Source organism: Syngnathus acus, chromosome 2, assembly GCF_901709675.1.
Source record: "Syngnathus acus chromosome 2, fSynAcu1.2, whole genome shotgun sequence".
Taxonomy (NCBI): domain Eukaryota; kingdom Metazoa; phylum Chordata; class Actinopteri; order Syngnathiformes; family Syngnathidae; genus Syngnathus; species Syngnathus acus.
Window position 1 is genome coordinate 23,840,159 of NC_051088.1, and position 15,349 is coordinate 23,855,507.

Genomic DNA, 15,349 nt, shown 5'->3' on the forward strand with positions numbered 1-15,349 from the left:
TTTTTAGAAATACTAGTTTTTCAGGGTTGATTTTCATGCTTTGTGTGGCAAGAATTTGAATGACATGCCAATTGATACACTGGCATTTGTGTAAAGTTTAAAAAGGAAAAAATAATATATCATCAGTGTTTTCTGGAAAAATTAGGATGCACCCTCATGGCCCCCCCAAGGAAAAAAAATAAATCCTAGCTCCGCCAGTGACTGTGACATTTGTGATGTGTGATGACAATGAGCTGTTAATAAGTTAACAACATCACAAAATTGTCACAGTTTCATGCACCCCAAATTGGAAAACGATCCCATCAATGCAAAATATTAGGACTCAAAGCGCAATGCAGAGATGCAAACCCAGATTGATGCCTCAAATTCCTTCAGAATTGAGCATACCTCTGTTCTCTCTGTCAGGCAGGAAACAAGCTGTTTTGCTTTCTAGCTTAGACAATCCAGGAAGTGATGCTCCTCCCACTAGCTGTCCTACTTTTTGACATCAAATGATCCTCTTCTAGTTTGTGGCATGAAAGGCATCCCACTGTTGTCTGCTCCTTCCACCCGAGCTTTGGCTGTTTTCCCCCCCCTAAATTATATATTTGTGAACCCAGTCCTGTTTATTTCCAATCAGAGTTCACCTTTTAATGATGCATGTTGGTCGCAAAATTTTTGGCTCCATTTCTTTATTTCTCTCATCGCCATAGTGAGTCAGCAGAAGGGAAAATGCACTATGACTCACACAATTACAGTTGTTATAAAAGAAAGCTCCCGTGTTGGTTCACAGGTGAGGCCTTGGCAGGCTGCAACCAGCGGGAACAATTAAGTCCAGTGCTTACCGGAGCTGCGCCCATTCGAAAAATCCAGCTGATGCGGTTTCCGGGAATGAAAGCAACGCCAACCCTTGTTGACTGGGAAGGTCAGTGGCGGGATTAACAAAAATAATAGCACATATTAACTCATTCAATGCCAGCTCAGTTCAAATGGATTATTGACGTCTAGAGCTGTCAATGGCAGTGAATTAATTAATTGAACAATGTTGAACGTATCTGGTGTAAGAAGGGGAAATTGTGGAATTGGACGGGTTGGGCCTCAACCGGATGGAGTGGAATCGTGCTGTCAGATCTGAGTGCTTTAATGAGGGCAAGCCAAGAAGCAGCACGGTATAGCTAGCAGCTGGATCCACTCCAACAATGCACCATTCAGGAAATGCCCCCCCAAAACGTTTTTTTTTGTCTAGAATAAGATATTAAAAGCTGGCACTTGTATTTATTTACACAACTGGCACATTGACTGTCCTATTAAAGCTGCAGGTGCAAGAGCAACCACAATAATAGAATTTTTTGTATTCTTTTTTTTTTTATTCAATGTTATACCAGGGAAGCCAATTGAGAACATTTACATCTCATTTCCAATGGCGACCTGGATTATTTATTGTGATTCAATCTAACACCAAATCTTGATTCAAATGTGTTGTGTGATTAATCCCTCTATGATATGGCAATTACACTTCTCGATTAAAAAAACAACAACAGAATAGCATGAATACAATGTGCATTAAAGTAACGCTGAAACTTTATTGTATTTTTACTGAACAGGACAAAGAACCCATATGACAGTAATGTGCAGAAAACGCCAATTCGACTAATTATTGCAATTTCGTTTTTGCGATATGCTCGACGTGGCACAATCTTGTTAGCCTGCAGTGGGACTGTCACTTTGCCTTATTCCAAGCGAACCATTCAGGCGGAAGCTGGGACAGTGTGTACCAAAAACATATCGACAGTTGAAGCTTTTGTTCGGATTGCTGTGGTTGAGATGAGCTGATGACCAAAAAAAAAATCCAGCTGAATTCGTTCAGAGACAAAATGTATTCTGGGCATATCGATGTAAAACAATATTCAGCAATAACAAGCAAATAAATATTGTAGATATTTAAACGCGATCGAATATTAGTCACGTCAGGGTTTGGACCGTATTAGATGATGTATTTATTTGACATTACTGCCCTCTGCTGGTTGGTTGTAGTAGCAACTCGTGCTACATGCCAAATTTGATTTCGCACTGAGCAGAGTCATTGGACGATCCCAGCTGCCTTTGGAGCTCAGCTTTCCGTCTCTCCATGTGGTTGATGTCTCTGGACATTAGCCTGCATAGATCAGGGACAAATCGGTGAAACTCCAACATACAGGCAAAACAAAAATTATATTAAAAAAAAACTTGAAGAAATTCCACAATGTGGTGGTACCAAACAATATTAAATGTTCTATTAAGTCTTTACCTGCGGGCAGCCTGGGTCTTGCTGATTTGACAGTGAAGGTGCTTGCTGATGGCGTCAAAGCGCTTGGTTTGCCCCTAAGACAAATACACTGAATACATTCGGTAGCTTTGAATGTTTCTTTGGCCCTACCTCAATGTCTTGCTTGATCTGAGCATGGGTTTTCAATTCTTTCTGAAGACTTTCCCTCTTCTGCACTATATTTTTCATCATCTCTTCAATCTCCACTCTCAGCGCAGCAATTTCTCTCTGTAAGGATAAAATCCAGCTGTGTGGAAATAAACCCAATTGTACAAATTTACCTTTGCCGACTGGACATTGACTCCATGTGGATTTTTTAAATCCTCCTTCAGCTCCTCCTTGGCCTTCCTTAGTTTCTGGACAAGTGTCCTCTTCTCTTCGCAAGTATCAGTCTGGCCCACCACACGCAGAACCGCCTGCCTGTGGTCCTCCATCTTTTTTCGATAAAGGTCAAACTGAGCCCGTTGCATGCAGGCCTTCTCCTCCCCCTCATTTATTTGCTCCAGGAGTTTGGTGTTTTCCACTGTGATGGAGGCACATTGGTCATGTCCAGCCTGCATCTTCTGCTCTAAATGTATCATGTCATCCTCCACGATAAGGAGGTCCCTTGCTGTATGTTTCAGCTTCTTCTCAGCCTCATCGCTTTTCTTCTGCACGTCCAATAGAGTCACCTGATAAAACCGAACTCTATTCAAACACATCCAGATATATTCCTTTATTTATTGCAACTAAAATGAATCATTTTAATTATCATGATTGACTGAAAACAAATATTGAGGGGAAAAAAAATACTAAAAATATTTTTTTTTAAAGGTGAACCTGTAGGGAGTTGAGAGTCTCGTTTTCTTTTTGTAGGATTTCGGTCTCTATGATGTTTCGTTGGTTAATATTTCCCAGGACTCGGTCTACTGACAATTGACTCTGAACTCCTGAAAGTTAGATAGGAACAAAGTATTAATTTCTTTGTAAATGAAAACATAATGTCCATAAAATGAACAATATCAAATTTAGCATTGTGATTAGACGGTAAAATGAATTCTAGAGCTAGTAGATAGCGATGCTAACATTGAAAAATGACTTCTTTTTTTCTTAAAGAAGACAGAATATTGATTAAATTCTCAAAATGTGTGTAATATTAATTTGTATTTGATCCCATACCAGTACAGGTGGAAGGATTTGACATTTTATCATCAGCTAGGTGAGTTTTTCTCTCAAGGGCTCAAAATTGCCGGTGAAACCACGTCCGCTGTAAAACTACAGCTCCCAGACTGCTTTGCGGTGGGGCATGCCCCTTCATTTGCCAAACTACTTCCGGGTTACCAATGCCATCTTTCTGTTTGTTATTGAAGCTGTTGTGATTTTACTCATCGCTTTCATGTACGCTAAAAACTATACTGACAAATGTTTTCTTGTAGTTTGTACCGCCTGCGCACAGTCTTACCCCGCGTAGTTTACAACAACCTTATAAGAGGACGACGGAGGACAATATCAAGTGTGACACTTGGAAAAGCACAACGCCATGTTGGTACATTGGAGACAAGGCGCTTCTTTCACGGCTTGTACGAAAACGATTCTGTTCGAACTTATGTCCGACAACTCATGGACTATCACAAAGCCCTTGACCAGAAGTTGCACCGCTCAAACGTGAACGAAGCTGACAGGAAATTGATGGTGAAGAAGTATACTGAGCTGCTACCTTTGGCAAATGTCTTTTACAATGTTGAACAAGCGGTTAAAGATCTTGATGAAGTTCGGTCCATTTTGCATTGTAAGTCGACCCCACCTCCCTCTTTTACAGTTTTGGGGAATTCATTAATATGTATACTGTATACTAAGTCTTAGTGGCAAATGTACTTTTTCGACTATATTAACATGACATTTTTTCTCCCTATAACTGCAGCCCCGGTTGGGTCCAAAGATGAAGAAGCAGAACAGTTTGCTCAGCTGCTGAAAGAAGAGGAAGCTCTCATCGCAGACAGGATTTCAGTCTTAAAGGAAGAGGTACAGTAGGCTGATCAAATGTACTACTGCAGAATATTCAATGCTTGAGTATATTTTCGCTTTTGCTCTCTAGTTAATCAAAGCTCTCTTGCCGACTGACCCTCTGGACTCTAGTAACGTTTTACTGGAAGTCGTTTCAGGGCGAACAACTGGAGGTTTGTGAATTCTCAATTATGGCTCAGTTGTATTTATTAAACTTTTTTTTTTTTTCCTGTGTTTTTTTTTTTAGGTGATATATGTCAACAATTCACCAGAGAAATGTTTGACATGTACCAGGGTTTTGCCGCTTACAAGAAGTGGGATTTTGAGATGTTGAATTACACTCCGGCAGAATACGGTGTGTTTACTATATGCTGTATATATTTCGCGTGCTGAGATACACTGAAGAACTTTTTCTCATGTCCTCAGGTGGTTTGCATCACGCAGCCGCACAGATAGCCGGGGAGAACGTGTACAGACATCTGAAGCATGAGGGGGGGACACATCGGGTGCAGAGGATTCCCGAGGTGGGCCTTTCCTCCCGGATGCAGCGCATCCACACGGGAACCATGACTGTTATCATCCTGCCTCAACCTGTTGAGGTACCTCCTCAGTAGCTCTCAACTTCAACGGCTTCATGACGACGGATTGATCTTAACGCTAACGTGTGCTCCAGGTTGATGTCAGCATCGACCCGAACGAGCTGCGTGTGGACACCTTCAGATCTCGAGGTGCCGGAGGTCAAAGTGTCAATACGACCGATAGCGCGGTGCGCATCGTTCACCTTCCTTCGGGTACGACATTACGACGACCGACAAGCTTCTCCGGACTTGCAATTGCAGTATTTCCTTTTCAGGTATCACAGCAGAGTGTCAGCAGACCCGCTCTCAACTGAAGAACAGAGAAACTGCCATGCGTGTGCTGAAGGCCCGCCTCTACCAGAGCTTGATGAGTAAAGAGACCGAGCAGAAAGATTTTGCACGGAAGCAGCAGGCAAGCTAACTCCAATTTCTCATTAGGGCTCTGTCGGACTGAATGAACTTAATTCAACGCTAGTTTGTATTTGTAACGTCTAACGTGTGCCGTGTCCACGGCAGGTGGGAACACGCTCGCAGTCCGAGAGGATCCGGACCTACAACTTCAGCCAGGATCGTGTCACAGACCACCGCAATGGCTACATTTGCAGGGACATTAAGGTTAGCGCCAGACTTAAAAAAAAAAAGTCACCCAAGCGACGGTGTCAGTCACGTTTCTACATGTTCTTCACGTCCACGTCAGGAGTTCATGCGAGGGGGCGAGGCGCTCGATGATCTCATCACCGGCGTACTGGAAGAGGCAGAAAGGGAGGCGCTTCTGGACCTGGTGGCCGACAGCAGAAGCAGTGCCTATTCTCCTGCAGACTGACCCACACCGCAACTTGCCGTCGAGTTCGGGTTTGATGGTTTTCAACAATATGGAAAAAGTGAGACTTGTGGTGTCTTCACACTGCGCGTCTTTATTTTCACATCGCAGGTTTTGCTTGTGGAAATATGTTTTTATTATTTGCAGTTTACTGTACACTGATTATGCCTGTGATTAAATTATTTTCCCTAAAATAATGTGATTAAATTATTATCCCTAAAATAATATAATTAAGAACCTTTTCTCGGTAAGAAATGGTTAAAATGAATATTTGGGAAGCATTTTTTGTGTAAAAGGTGTCTTGTTTATTATTAACTTTGTACAACCTGCCCCAAGTGGTCACAAGCTGCCAGCTGATCTGTACATCTTCAAAAGTAAGTCAAATGAAACTGATAATTAGACTCATTTACGATTCACCAAACTGAAAAGAAAAAAATTGTGGCTAGTCATCATTGTCTCTCTGTCGAAAGCTTCTGGATTTTCCGTTCTGTGTTTTGCTTTTCTTGAAAGAAGTGCTTCCGCCTTCCATTCCCAGTGATGTGATGATGCGCTCCTTGAACTTGGGTTTCGGTTCCGGCGGCAACTCTGTCACTACAATCTCCTCGTCTACTTTGGGCAATTGTAAGTCCACATTGGCGCTGGAGAGAGAAAAGGAGAACAGAGATAAGGTACTGATTCATGTAAAAGTCAGACAGGTCCAGCTGGCGCAATTCTGAATGGCACACGTACTATGGATCCTTCTCCTCCTTGATCCGTTCCCAAGCCCCGTAAGGGTTCTGCGATTTTGGCCTCTTTGCTTTTGTCACCTCTTCCTCTTTTTTCACTATGGGTTCACTTTGGATCTCCTCTTGCTTCTCCTCCTTGACATCCTCTTGAGGCATATTGTTGCTTGTTTGGTCATCTTCTCCCTCTGCTTTCCTTTTCTGAAATAGCCCATCAGGAAATTTGACGACAAATTGAATGTTCTTCATCGCTATAGTTCTTACCCTAAAGCTATCTTCTGGGACGACGGAGAGCAAGCTCGGTTTTCCAGTCACTTCTTCGCTTTGCGACAACTGAGCCTCCTTACAGTTGTCGTCTCCAGCGAGTTCCTCCTGAAGTGTTTTGTCACTGCCAGATGCCAAGCTGGATTCGGGAGTTTCATTGGGGTCTTTTGGCTTTTCCCATCTGGACTCTTGAGAGGTGAGACAAATGTGACCAAATGAGATGAAAATTAACTGACCGTTTGCTATGTCAGTAAAACATAGAATAGAAAAGTGAGTTTATATACAAATATACAACCTCCTGTTTGTGTGTTGTACCAATATGCATATCCTTCAGGGCTGATACTTTCCTTCCAAATACTACCTGAAGCGCTCTAGGAAAAAAAAGAGAGCAATCAGATAAAATGGCATTTATAAAGAATGTTGAAGCAGAATATAAAACCTTAAGCACCGAGTTTGAGCTGCCCCGGTAACCTTTGGGTTTGTCCCACTGAGAGTCTGTGGCAAAATAAATAAATCAAGAGTTACAGTGATAGGACATGACACAAAAAAAGACCTCCGATCATGCTCACCTCCAGTTATGGTGTTGTAATAGTATTTGTGTCCGTCATCTGTCTGTATGTCAACCCAACACAGATTTTGCTCCCGAGATGGCTTTTTTGGTTTCTCTGTGTTCTTTTGATATTTTTTCCAGTGTGGTGGTGGCTCGCACAATACTATGGGAGGTGCTTTGGGCTTTGGCAGGACTGCGGCTGAGGCACAAGGACCTGAAACAAGAAAACACTTTTTGAACATGTTTTATATAGAGCTGATATTTTCAACATAATTCCACACACAGTTACCTGACTCCATTTCCAGTCTTTTCAGGTCTTCCTCATATGCCTTCAGTGCGGCCTCCTCCATTGCTGCAAACTGTTTCGACTTACGGTTTTCTTGCTTCGCTTGTTGGACACTCTTCTTTTTAATCTACAAGCACAGAAAGTTAATGTAGCCAATAAGATGTAAGACTTCTCAGTCTGGTCTTATCTCTTCTGCCAGTGATGATGCTGATGCCAAAATAAATTTTTCATAGCTGCTGGTATGCCAACAAAGTTTACACAAATGTCACTTATTGATCCAGTAATCGGTAAAATACAAAAAACAAATAGAATACCTCGGAAATTTTGGCTGACACATTTTCTTTGTGATTCTTCCCTCTTTCGTGAAATTCGATGCTCTGCAATGCAAAATAAACATGAAGACTTGAGAGCATCTCATGGACACTGTCCTCGGCAATACACAAATAAAATGAAGATCACTTACGGGCTTATTGTCGGCAATCCAACACTTGCAGTATTGGCAAAATTTCCTCGGTTGTGACTTCCAGTAGTCAGCCCTGAAAGTAAAGTAAAAGGATTAACACCCTACGCTTGAATGTAGCCTTGACAGCTATGTGGCTAATTGCAAGAATATATACAGATTTGCTTCCCTGAAGCCTAGCCCTGGATTATTTTTTACCATACACGTTGAATATTAGACAGTTGGTACTCACATTGTCGTATTTGAGTGTGACTGTAAGGCAGGAATGAGTTAAAACAAAGAAAACGAGACTTGTGCTGTATACATTTGAACAACACTGTCCATTGCTGATGACGTCATCACACGGCGCCCGTACCCTCATATACGTTCACGGCATAGTTCGATATATGTACCTGGGTGTGATATTACATAGACAAATCAGTACGTAGGTACAGCTGAAAAGATAAAACACGAAAGGATTAATTTTCTTTACTTTATCATACAAAATGAATCAGTCATGCTTCAATGTCCCATATGGTCTAGCGGTTAGGATTCCTGGTTTTCACCCAGGCGGCCCGGGTTCGACTCCCGGTATGGGAACACGTTTTTTTGTCCATTATGAAAATTAGCATTGGAATAATGTTCTGGCCTATTGAAATCAATCTCAAAACGAATTTTCAAAGTACTGACGTTGTGAAAAGGGCGCAAATATATTCGACATCGCCATCGTTTTTTTTTTAGTTTTTCCTTGCCCTTTTGGGAGCTTAAGATCAGGGGATGCTTTGAGAATAATTGTCAATTTTTGTCTATGTGAAGCCCTTTGAGACTGCTTGCGATTTAGGGCTATACAAATAAACTTGACTTGACTTGACTTGACTTGGCCAGTATAATGTGGCATCATGGTAACTTCCGGTCGGCGTGTGAAGCGGTTATGCAACATGACATTTCCGGCAGGAATGATTAATACGTTGCCGAGCAAAATGCTCAATATGCAAATAATACTTAACTATAATTAGACATGTTTAATTATTGGACATATTTTTATCTATCTATCTATCAATTTATTCATCCACCCATCTATCTGTGATTTACAGTATCTGCAACAAACAAACCCAAGCTGTTAGGGCTCTGACGTCATCACCAAGCGCCGAAGAGACGCAAAAGGTCGGTGCCTGACTACACGCCCTTTTGAATTGTCCTGTAGCTGGAGGAGGGCAACCGGCTTTGGGTCCAACTGCGGGGCTTCGGTGCTGCGGGGCTCCCCATGATCAGCACCATGGCTGGGTCGTCACACCGCGTAACGCTCGGACCGCTGGTTGCTGCCATCGACCAGGGCACCAGTTCCACGCGGTTCTTGGTAAGACTGACCAAATGACAAGCGGACACGAGTGGCTCAACTGATGTTAACTCTCGTTATTTCTCATTCTTGTCCATACGTATCACATAAGGCACAGGTATCAAACTCAAGGCCCGGGGGCCAGATCCGGCCCGCCACATCATTTTATGTGGCCCGCGAAGACAAATTGTGCATCAAATTCGTGTCATTACTAGAATTACAAATTGCCTTCACTTTTAATATGTTTTTTTTCTAAATATTTGACCAGTTTTTACTCGTCTGATTTGAAAACGAGTTATGTGTCAGTTTGTTTTGTAGCTTTTACTGTATCTAATATGAGGTGCTCATACATTTATTTGGGTTGACAGTCATAATGGCCCTCCGAAAGAAGCTATGACTACAATGCGGCCCGCCAAAAAAAACGAGTTTGACACCCCTTATCAGAATCAGAATCAGCTTTATTGTCAATTCCTTCATGCTAGGACACACAAAGAAACCGAAATACCGTTCCCCCTATCCCACGGTGACGAGACACAGCACACGATTAACACACAAGTAAAACAACGGGGAGAGAGTTCAGGACCCCAACAGCCCGGAGATCACAAACTTCGCCAGTGGCGAGCAGTGCTGGCATCCCACAACAAAGTCTCGGCACCATTCTTCACGGATGTAGACGCACAGTCCACCTCCACGCGATGTTCCCCCTCGTACAATGGCCCGGTCCGCCCGATAGCGCGCCATCCGCTCCAGACGCACAGCAGCTACGCACTGTCCGGTCCGCAGAACTCAGCAGGCATGTTGATGTCCAGCGATCGAACGTCCGCCAGAAGAATGGAAGGCACGGCCGGGCGAGCTGGGGTGGCCGCCCAACCGGGGGAAGAACAGCAGGCGAGTCCGGCGACGCTCCAGGACGGCGCAGACCGAGCGCCTTTAATGTCCCCGCTTCAAAGTTCAGGTCGCCACAAAACTCGCTTTCGCCGATGTCGAGCAGAACCAGCCCGCCGCACTTGAAGCACAACCCGGTACGACGAGACGAACACACAAAACTGGCGGACAAACCCACATTAAACGACAAAACAAACAAACTTATGTCATAAGGGGTTGAAAATATTGATTTATATCACAAGGTGGCAAAGTAAAACTCAGCCCTCCACGTATTCGCTTGACCAGGGTTCAAAGTCATACAAATATGATAACTGAATAAAACGCGATGAGACGTCAGAATGTTCGGCAGTGTGCAACAAGTGTAACTCCCAGTCCAAATGTTTTCCAGGGTGCTGGGGCACTAAATATGAATATGTGCGCTCTTTTGGTAGGTGTTCAATTCCAAAACGGCAGAACTCCTCAGCCATCACCAGGTGGAGATAAAACAGAGCTTCCCCAAAGAAGGGTCAGTGTGTGCTCAAATCCTCCAGAGTGAAGAGTTCCAAATCCTGAATTGTGTGTTGTTGTTTTTTTGTGTGTGCCTCTCAGATGGGTGGAGGAAGACCCCAAAGAAATCTTGCAGTCTGTATACGAGTGCATGGAGCGCACATGTGAAAAGCTCACACAACTCAATATCGACATCGCAAATATTAAAGGTATGTTGCACTGGGACTCTTGTGGTCAAATTTTGCGCATTGAGTGACATTTTCGTTTTGTTTCTTCCCAGCGATTGGAGTGACCAACCAAAGAGAAACCACACTCGTTTGGGACAAAGAAACCGGGGAGCCGCTGTACAACGCAATCGGTAACGTTTCTATCCTTACTGTGAAGAAAAAAAAAAAAGACTTACCGGTATTTATTTCTTATTTTCCAGTTTGGCTTGACCTGCGGACTCAATCCACAGTTGAGAGTCTGATCAACAAAACACCAGGGAGGAATAAAAACCACTTGAAGGTGAAAACCTCACTTAGCGTTTTTCTGGTGTCCTTTCCGCGACCAGGCTGAGCCCATTTGAAAAAGTTCTCTTTTTCCACCGTCTAGCATAAAACAGGCCTCCCCATCAGCACTTACTTCAGCGCGGTGAAACTTCGCTGGTTGATGGACAATGTCGACGACGTTCACAAAGCTGTGCTTTGTCACCGCGCCATGTTTGGCACCGTGGACTCTTGGCTCATTTGGGTGAGACGTTTGTCTGTCGTTTCTCTTTCTTTTCTGGTTCAAAGAAGTTGAAATTACTCTCCAGTGTTTAACCGGAGGCAAATCCGGAGGGGTCCACTGCACCGATGTGACCAATGCCAGCCGGACCATGTTGTTCAACATTCACACAATGGACTGGGACCCGGAGCTGTGCAAGTATGACACCTAGTGGTCACCCGTGTACGTGCAACATTAGCTCCACGACCCTTCACTTGTTAAAGTGCTTTTTCTTGATCCCGATCAGATATTTTGGCATCCCAATGGAGATTCTGCCCCGAGTGAGAAGTTCTTCTGAAATCTACGGCCTCATGGTGAGCCATCGTCACAAATCTTTTTTTTCTTTTCTTTTTTTAAATTGCCAGGCCAGGCCGCTTCCGAAATAACCAGAGCTGTTGCGAGTGCATGAACGTTGACTGAGAAACTCTTGTCGGCATTATTTTTGTGTGCCATTGTCTCCCCTCTCTCACCGGTAGAAAATAAGTTCTCGCTGGGTAAGTCATTTTGTAACTCGCCACTTTCCTCATCGCGCTAAAGTTAGTCCCCCGGCCGCTTCCGTTCCGCAAGCTCATTTCCAACTTCTATTGCCGAGCTAGTTTGCTGGCGCAATTTTGAAGAATGCAAAGACAAAATGTGCCATTCTAATTGAATGTAAACATTCTTACGCTGCCATTTGGAAATGGGCTGTCTGGCTTTGCTTCTCATGTGACCTGACGCTCGCCATCTTCTGCATGAATAAATCTCTTCACTCCTTCAACGCGCCTCACAAAGGAGTGAAGACATTGATCCATGTCCACTTGAACACTGCTCTGTTTAAAAATGTATCCTTGTCCCTATTTTTGTTTATTTGTTGAATATTTTACAAGAATTTGTTTTGTTGGGCATTTTCCGAGATATTCCTTGTTAAAATTGAACATTATTTGTGGGGAAAGCGAGAGCTCATACAACCTGCGCTATTTAAATCAATAAGGTGCCTTTGAGACGTCCCCCCAGACGTCACCAAAAACAACTCTTTTCCATTGAACTTCATATTTATTCTATAAAGTAGATGTATTACTGTTTGAATTGCATATCGGTTAAACACCCCATTCACCTGAAATAAATGAATCAATAAACCGCAAGTGGACAATGTACAGCATCATACGTGAATTTGCCGACATCCAACTACACACAAATTACGGCAAATTATAAAATGGTGTATTTTTTCCAAACTCAAAACTTGTATAACTAAAGAATTGTGATGAGGACACCAGTGGCACCTTATCGGGGTATGAAGGTGTTTAATATTGCTTTATTGCAGCTGTTATTTGCCTCAATGTGGTCAAATAATCTGGGCAAGGTGGTTTCACATGAGCGCCAAAGTTTTGTGTTTGAGCATTTTCGCAATAGAATGTACCTGGGCCTTCTATTCAATGTCACCCGTGAATGTGCTTTAGTCTATTATTATTATTAATTAGTGACGAGAAATAAACGACAGTCCACTCAATAAATGCTCTGTGATCGTTTGGCAGAAATCAGGAGCGCTTTCTGGCATTCCCATTTCAGGGGTAAGTATTTCTCCATTTTTTCAGCCCATGCAAATGGCCGCAAATGTGATGCTTGTGCTTTTCCTCGTTAGTGTCTTGGCGATCAGTCGGCAGCGCTGGTTGGGCAGATGTGCTTCCAGGACGGGCAAGCCAAAAACACGTAAGTGCGCGCGCCATGTGGCTAAGATTAAAAAAAAATATATATTTTACCCAAGTAACATTGTTCCATTTTTTTGTTTTGTGTTCTAGGTATGGAACAGGCTGCTTTTTGCTACGCAACACTGGCCCCAAGGTGTCGCCACTGAGCCGCTAATGTCTGGAGCTTGTCGTGTTGCCTTCAATGTTGAGCAGCTGTGTTTTTTTTTTTGCAGCCTGTCATGTCCGAGCACGGGCTTCTCACCACCGTGGCTTACAAACTGGGTCGAGACAAACCCCCCTGCTACGCCTTAGAGGTACAGCACCAGGAAGACAATTGTTCTGTTTTGCAGCCTCGTCCCACACCGTGTGTCGTTCTCGCCAGGGTTCCGTGGCCATCGCGGGAGCCGTGGTCCGTTGGCTGCAGGACAATCTCGGCATCATCGAGTCGTCCGAGGAGCTCGGTATGTCGTTTGATATCGTGTATCGAGAGTTTGTCGTACAACCCGTGTAATATTTTTGTGCGCAGAGAAATTGGCCGCATCGGTTGGGACATCCTACGGTTGTTATTTTGTTCCTGCTTTCTCGGGCCTTTATGCGCCGTACTGGGAGCCCAGTGCGAGAGGGTAGGACCCAGTTTGAAACACGCTTGAGCGAGACTTTTTGGTGACGGACACTTTCTTTGTGCCACAGGGTCATTTGCGGCTTAACCCAGTTTACAAATAAGAGTCACCTCGCTTTCGCCGCGTTGGAAGCGGTCTGCTTCCAGACACGAGAGGTGCCCACTCACACTGGAACCCTTTTGCTCCTGCTCTTTTGAAGTTGAGCTCCCATTTTTTATTTTGCAGATTCTGGACGCCATGAATCAGGACAGCGGCATCCCACTCACCCAGCTGCAGGTGGACGGGGGTATGACGTCCAACAGGTTGCTGATGCAGCTACAGGCCGACATACTCTGCATCCCCGTCGGTAGGCCTCGCCTTCGCCCTCCACATACTCGTCGTCACTCTTTGACCCCAACCGTGTGAATGTTTTTTGTAGCAGAATTTAAAAAAAAAAAAAAAAAAAAGTATTTGTCTTTAGTTTGCAAATAATCCCCTTTCTTAATTTTCCCTCAGTGAAACCATCCATGCCGGAGACCACCGCTCTGGGCGCAGCGATGGCGGCCGGCGCAGCGGAGGGCGTGAGCGTGTGGAGTTTGAACCCGGACGACTTGAGCGAAGTCACGTCGGAGAAGTTTGAGCCTCAGATCAACCCCGAAGGTATATTTTGAAAAGGTCCACTCCGCTGTGCATGATGTGATGTTTTTCCACGCGTGTGTCCGGCAGAAAGCGAGTTTCGCTATGCCCGCTGGAAGAAAGCCGTTCAGAAGTCCATGAACTGGGAGACCACCGAGCTTCCCACGAATGGAAATGGTAGGGCGGTTGGATTTGCTTCATGATTGGGAGGCTCCTCACTGTGACTCGAACGCTTGTTATCTGGTGGTCAGGTGAATGCAGCATCTTCTGCAGTGCCCCGCTGGGCTTCTACATCATGGGCAGCATGCTGATGCTCATTGGAGCCAATTACATTGCGGGTGAGTGTCCGTCTGTTTCATCATGAGAGCAATCGGGGAAATCCATGAACTTTTTCTGTGTTATCTTAAGGGCACAACTAGTCTCCTGGCAGCCAGCGAGGACAAAGACCTACTGTTGCTTATGCCCCCCCCCCTCCACTCCACAACTGACAATTAATGGGACCTTCCCTGTATTTAATTTCTGAACTATAGCGGGAGTACGCATGCAGTTTGTGTTTTTCTTACTATTTTATGAGCTTGCTTACTGCCAGGTGACTCTTGAGCCAGTTTCTGTACATGATGAATTCTGCTTCTTCATTGTTTCCCCAAATTGGCATTTTTCTTCCAAGTATTTTTTGTGCACTTTATACGGTCTTTTAGTTTTTTTGGGGGTACGAAGTCTATATGTTTTTCTATTAGAAAAATTCTATTTATGTGGAATCCTCTCGTGAGCGGAATGGAATTCTTTTGTACACTTGAATCCCGTCGCTCCAAAACGATGAACAGAAAGCACTTGTTGAATGAATGTAGGTCAGTGTTTGTATCTAAAAAAAGTAAACACTGTAGACTGGGCCCCAAAATAGAACAATGTGTCAGGAGGGTGGACAATACAGTCGTGTCTCACTTTCCCTCACTATGATCCGAAATCATAAATAAAATTGGCTCTAATATATATCTTCTTTCTTTTCAACTCTGTCTGTGTACATTGAAGTCAGTTGATTGGAAAATTATAACATACAAATGAAATAAGTA

General features: G+C 43.8%; 4 protein-coding genes and 1 non-coding gene across 7 annotated transcripts; 3 read left to right on the forward strand and 2 right to left on the reverse strand.

Annotated features, from left to right (window-relative positions):
* Positions 1 to 1,524: 1,524 nt before the first annotated feature.
* Positions 1,525 to 3,467, reverse strand: LOC119119412 (coiled-coil domain-containing protein 122-like). The gene is made up of 6 exons (XM_037245739.1): positions 3,443 to 3,467; positions 3,104 to 3,213; positions 2,566 to 2,955; positions 2,396 to 2,512; positions 2,267 to 2,340; positions 1,525 to 2,134 (listed from the first exon to the last, which is right to left on the reverse strand). The coding sequence occupies exons 1-6, from the start codon at positions 3,465 to 3,467 to the stop codon at positions 2,026 to 2,028; spliced, it is 825 nt and encodes a 274-aa protein (XP_037101634.1). The 3' UTR covers positions 1,525 to 2,025.
* Positions 3,468 to 3,580: 113 nt separating this feature from the next.
* mtrf1 (mitochondrial translational release factor 1) lies at positions 3,581 to 7,795 on the forward strand. 2 transcript variants are annotated; one of them, XM_037265423.1, is made up of 10 exons: positions 3,581 to 4,052; positions 4,185 to 4,285; positions 4,359 to 4,440; positions 4,515 to 4,622; positions 4,694 to 4,866; positions 4,941 to 5,058; positions 5,121 to 5,257; positions 5,362 to 5,460; positions 5,543 to 6,847; positions 7,343 to 7,795. In XM_037265423.1, the coding sequence occupies exons 1-9, from the start codon at positions 3,686 to 3,688 to the stop codon at positions 5,666 to 5,668; spliced, it is 1,311 nt and encodes a 436-aa protein (XP_037121318.1). In that variant the 5' UTR covers positions 3,581 to 3,685; the 3' UTR covers positions 5,669 to 6,847; positions 7,343 to 7,795. The 2 variants fall into 2 exon arrangements, with proteins under 2 accessions (XP_037121318.1, XP_037121328.1); XM_037265433.1 differs by having other exon boundaries at positions 3,830 to 3,955.
* wbp4 (WW domain binding protein 4) lies at positions 5,797 to 8,303 on the reverse strand. The gene is made up of 10 exons (XM_037265444.1): positions 8,180 to 8,303; positions 7,951 to 8,023; positions 7,802 to 7,864; positions 7,491 to 7,614; positions 7,221 to 7,415; positions 7,100 to 7,146; positions 6,947 to 7,022; positions 6,652 to 6,839; positions 6,395 to 6,588; positions 5,797 to 6,303 (listed from the first exon to the last, which is right to left on the reverse strand). Coding segments are annotated over exons 1-10 (1,158 nt in total). The 5' UTR covers positions 8,182 to 8,303; the 3' UTR covers positions 5,797 to 6,107.
* Positions 8,304 to 8,454: 151 nt separating this feature from the next.
* On the forward strand, positions 8,455 to 8,526 carry trnae-uuc. Its single transcript has one exon. It is a non-coding gene; the product is annotated as a tRNA-Glu (tRNA).
* A 546-nt stretch (positions 8,527 to 9,072) lies between these two features.
* Positions 9,073 to 15,155, forward strand: gk (glycerol kinase). Of its 2 annotated transcripts, XM_037265401.1 has the most exons (21): positions 9,073 to 9,283; positions 10,579 to 10,652; positions 10,736 to 10,842; positions 10,914 to 10,991; positions 11,061 to 11,140; positions 11,228 to 11,365; positions 11,430 to 11,539; positions 11,628 to 11,694; positions 11,857 to 11,874; positions 12,892 to 12,927; positions 12,999 to 13,066; positions 13,156 to 13,198; positions 13,278 to 13,358; positions 13,427 to 13,505; positions 13,571 to 13,667; positions 13,735 to 13,819; positions 13,890 to 14,010; positions 14,160 to 14,303; positions 14,370 to 14,456; positions 14,531 to 14,617; positions 14,688 to 15,155. In XM_037265401.1, exons 1-21 carry the CDS (start codon positions 9,191 to 9,193, stop codon positions 14,696 to 14,698), a joined length of 1,704 nt encoding a protein of 567 aa, XP_037121296.1. In that variant the 5' UTR covers positions 9,073 to 9,190; the 3' UTR covers positions 14,699 to 15,155. The 2 variants fall into 2 exon arrangements, with proteins under 2 accessions (XP_037121296.1, XP_037121307.1); XM_037265412.1 differs by lacking the exon at positions 11,857 to 11,874.
* Positions 15,156 to 15,349: the final 194 nt, after the last annotated feature.

Excerpts from the sequence above, each read along its gene's own strand:
- LOC119119412 (XM_037245739.1), bottom strand. The coding sequence starts at position 3,467 with ATGTCAAATCCTTCCACCTGTACTG. Across the intron at positions 3,214-3,442 it reads AAATCCTTCCACCTGTACTG|GAGTTCAGAGTCAATTGTCA; the intron begins GTATGGGATCAA and ends TCTAACTTTCAG. Across the intron at positions 2,341-2,395 it reads AGATCAAGCAAGACATTGAG|GGGCAAACCAAGCGCTTTGA; the intron begins GTAGGGCCAAAG and ends TATTTGTCTTAG.
- mtrf1 (XM_037265423.1), top strand. The coding sequence starts at position 3,686 with ATGTTTTCTTGTAGTTTGTACCGCCTGCGCACAGTCTTACCCCGCGTA. Across the intron at positions 4,286-4,358 it reads TTTCAGTCTTAAAGGAAGAG|TTAATCAAAGCTCTCTTGCC; the intron begins GTACAGTAGGCT and ends TTTGCTCTCTAG. Across the intron at positions 5,461-5,542 it reads ACATTTGCAGGGACATTAAG|GAGTTCATGCGAGGGGGCGA; the intron begins GTTAGCGCCAGA and ends CGTCCACGTCAG.
- wbp4 (XM_037265444.1), bottom strand. Across the intron at positions 7,615-7,801 it reads TGTCAGCCAAAATTTCCGAG|ATTAAAAAGAAGAGTGTCCA; the intron begins GTATTCTATTTG and ends CTGTGCTTGTAG. Across the intron at positions 7,416-7,490 it reads AAGACTGGAAATGGAGTCAG|GTCCTTGTGCCTCAGCCGCA; the intron begins GTAACTGTGTGT and ends TTCTTGTTTCAG.
- gk (XM_037265401.1), top strand. The coding sequence starts at position 9,191 with ATGATCAGCACCATGGCTGGGTCGTCACACCGCGTAACGCTCGGACCG. Across the intron at positions 11,366-11,429 it reads TGGACTCTTGGCTCATTTGG|TGTTTAACCGGAGGCAAATC; the intron begins GTGAGACGTTTG and ends ATTACTCTCCAG. Across the intron at positions 13,820-13,889 it reads TCTGCTTCCAGACACGAGAG|ATTCTGGACGCCATGAATCA; the intron begins GTGCCCACTCAC and ends TTTATTTTGCAG.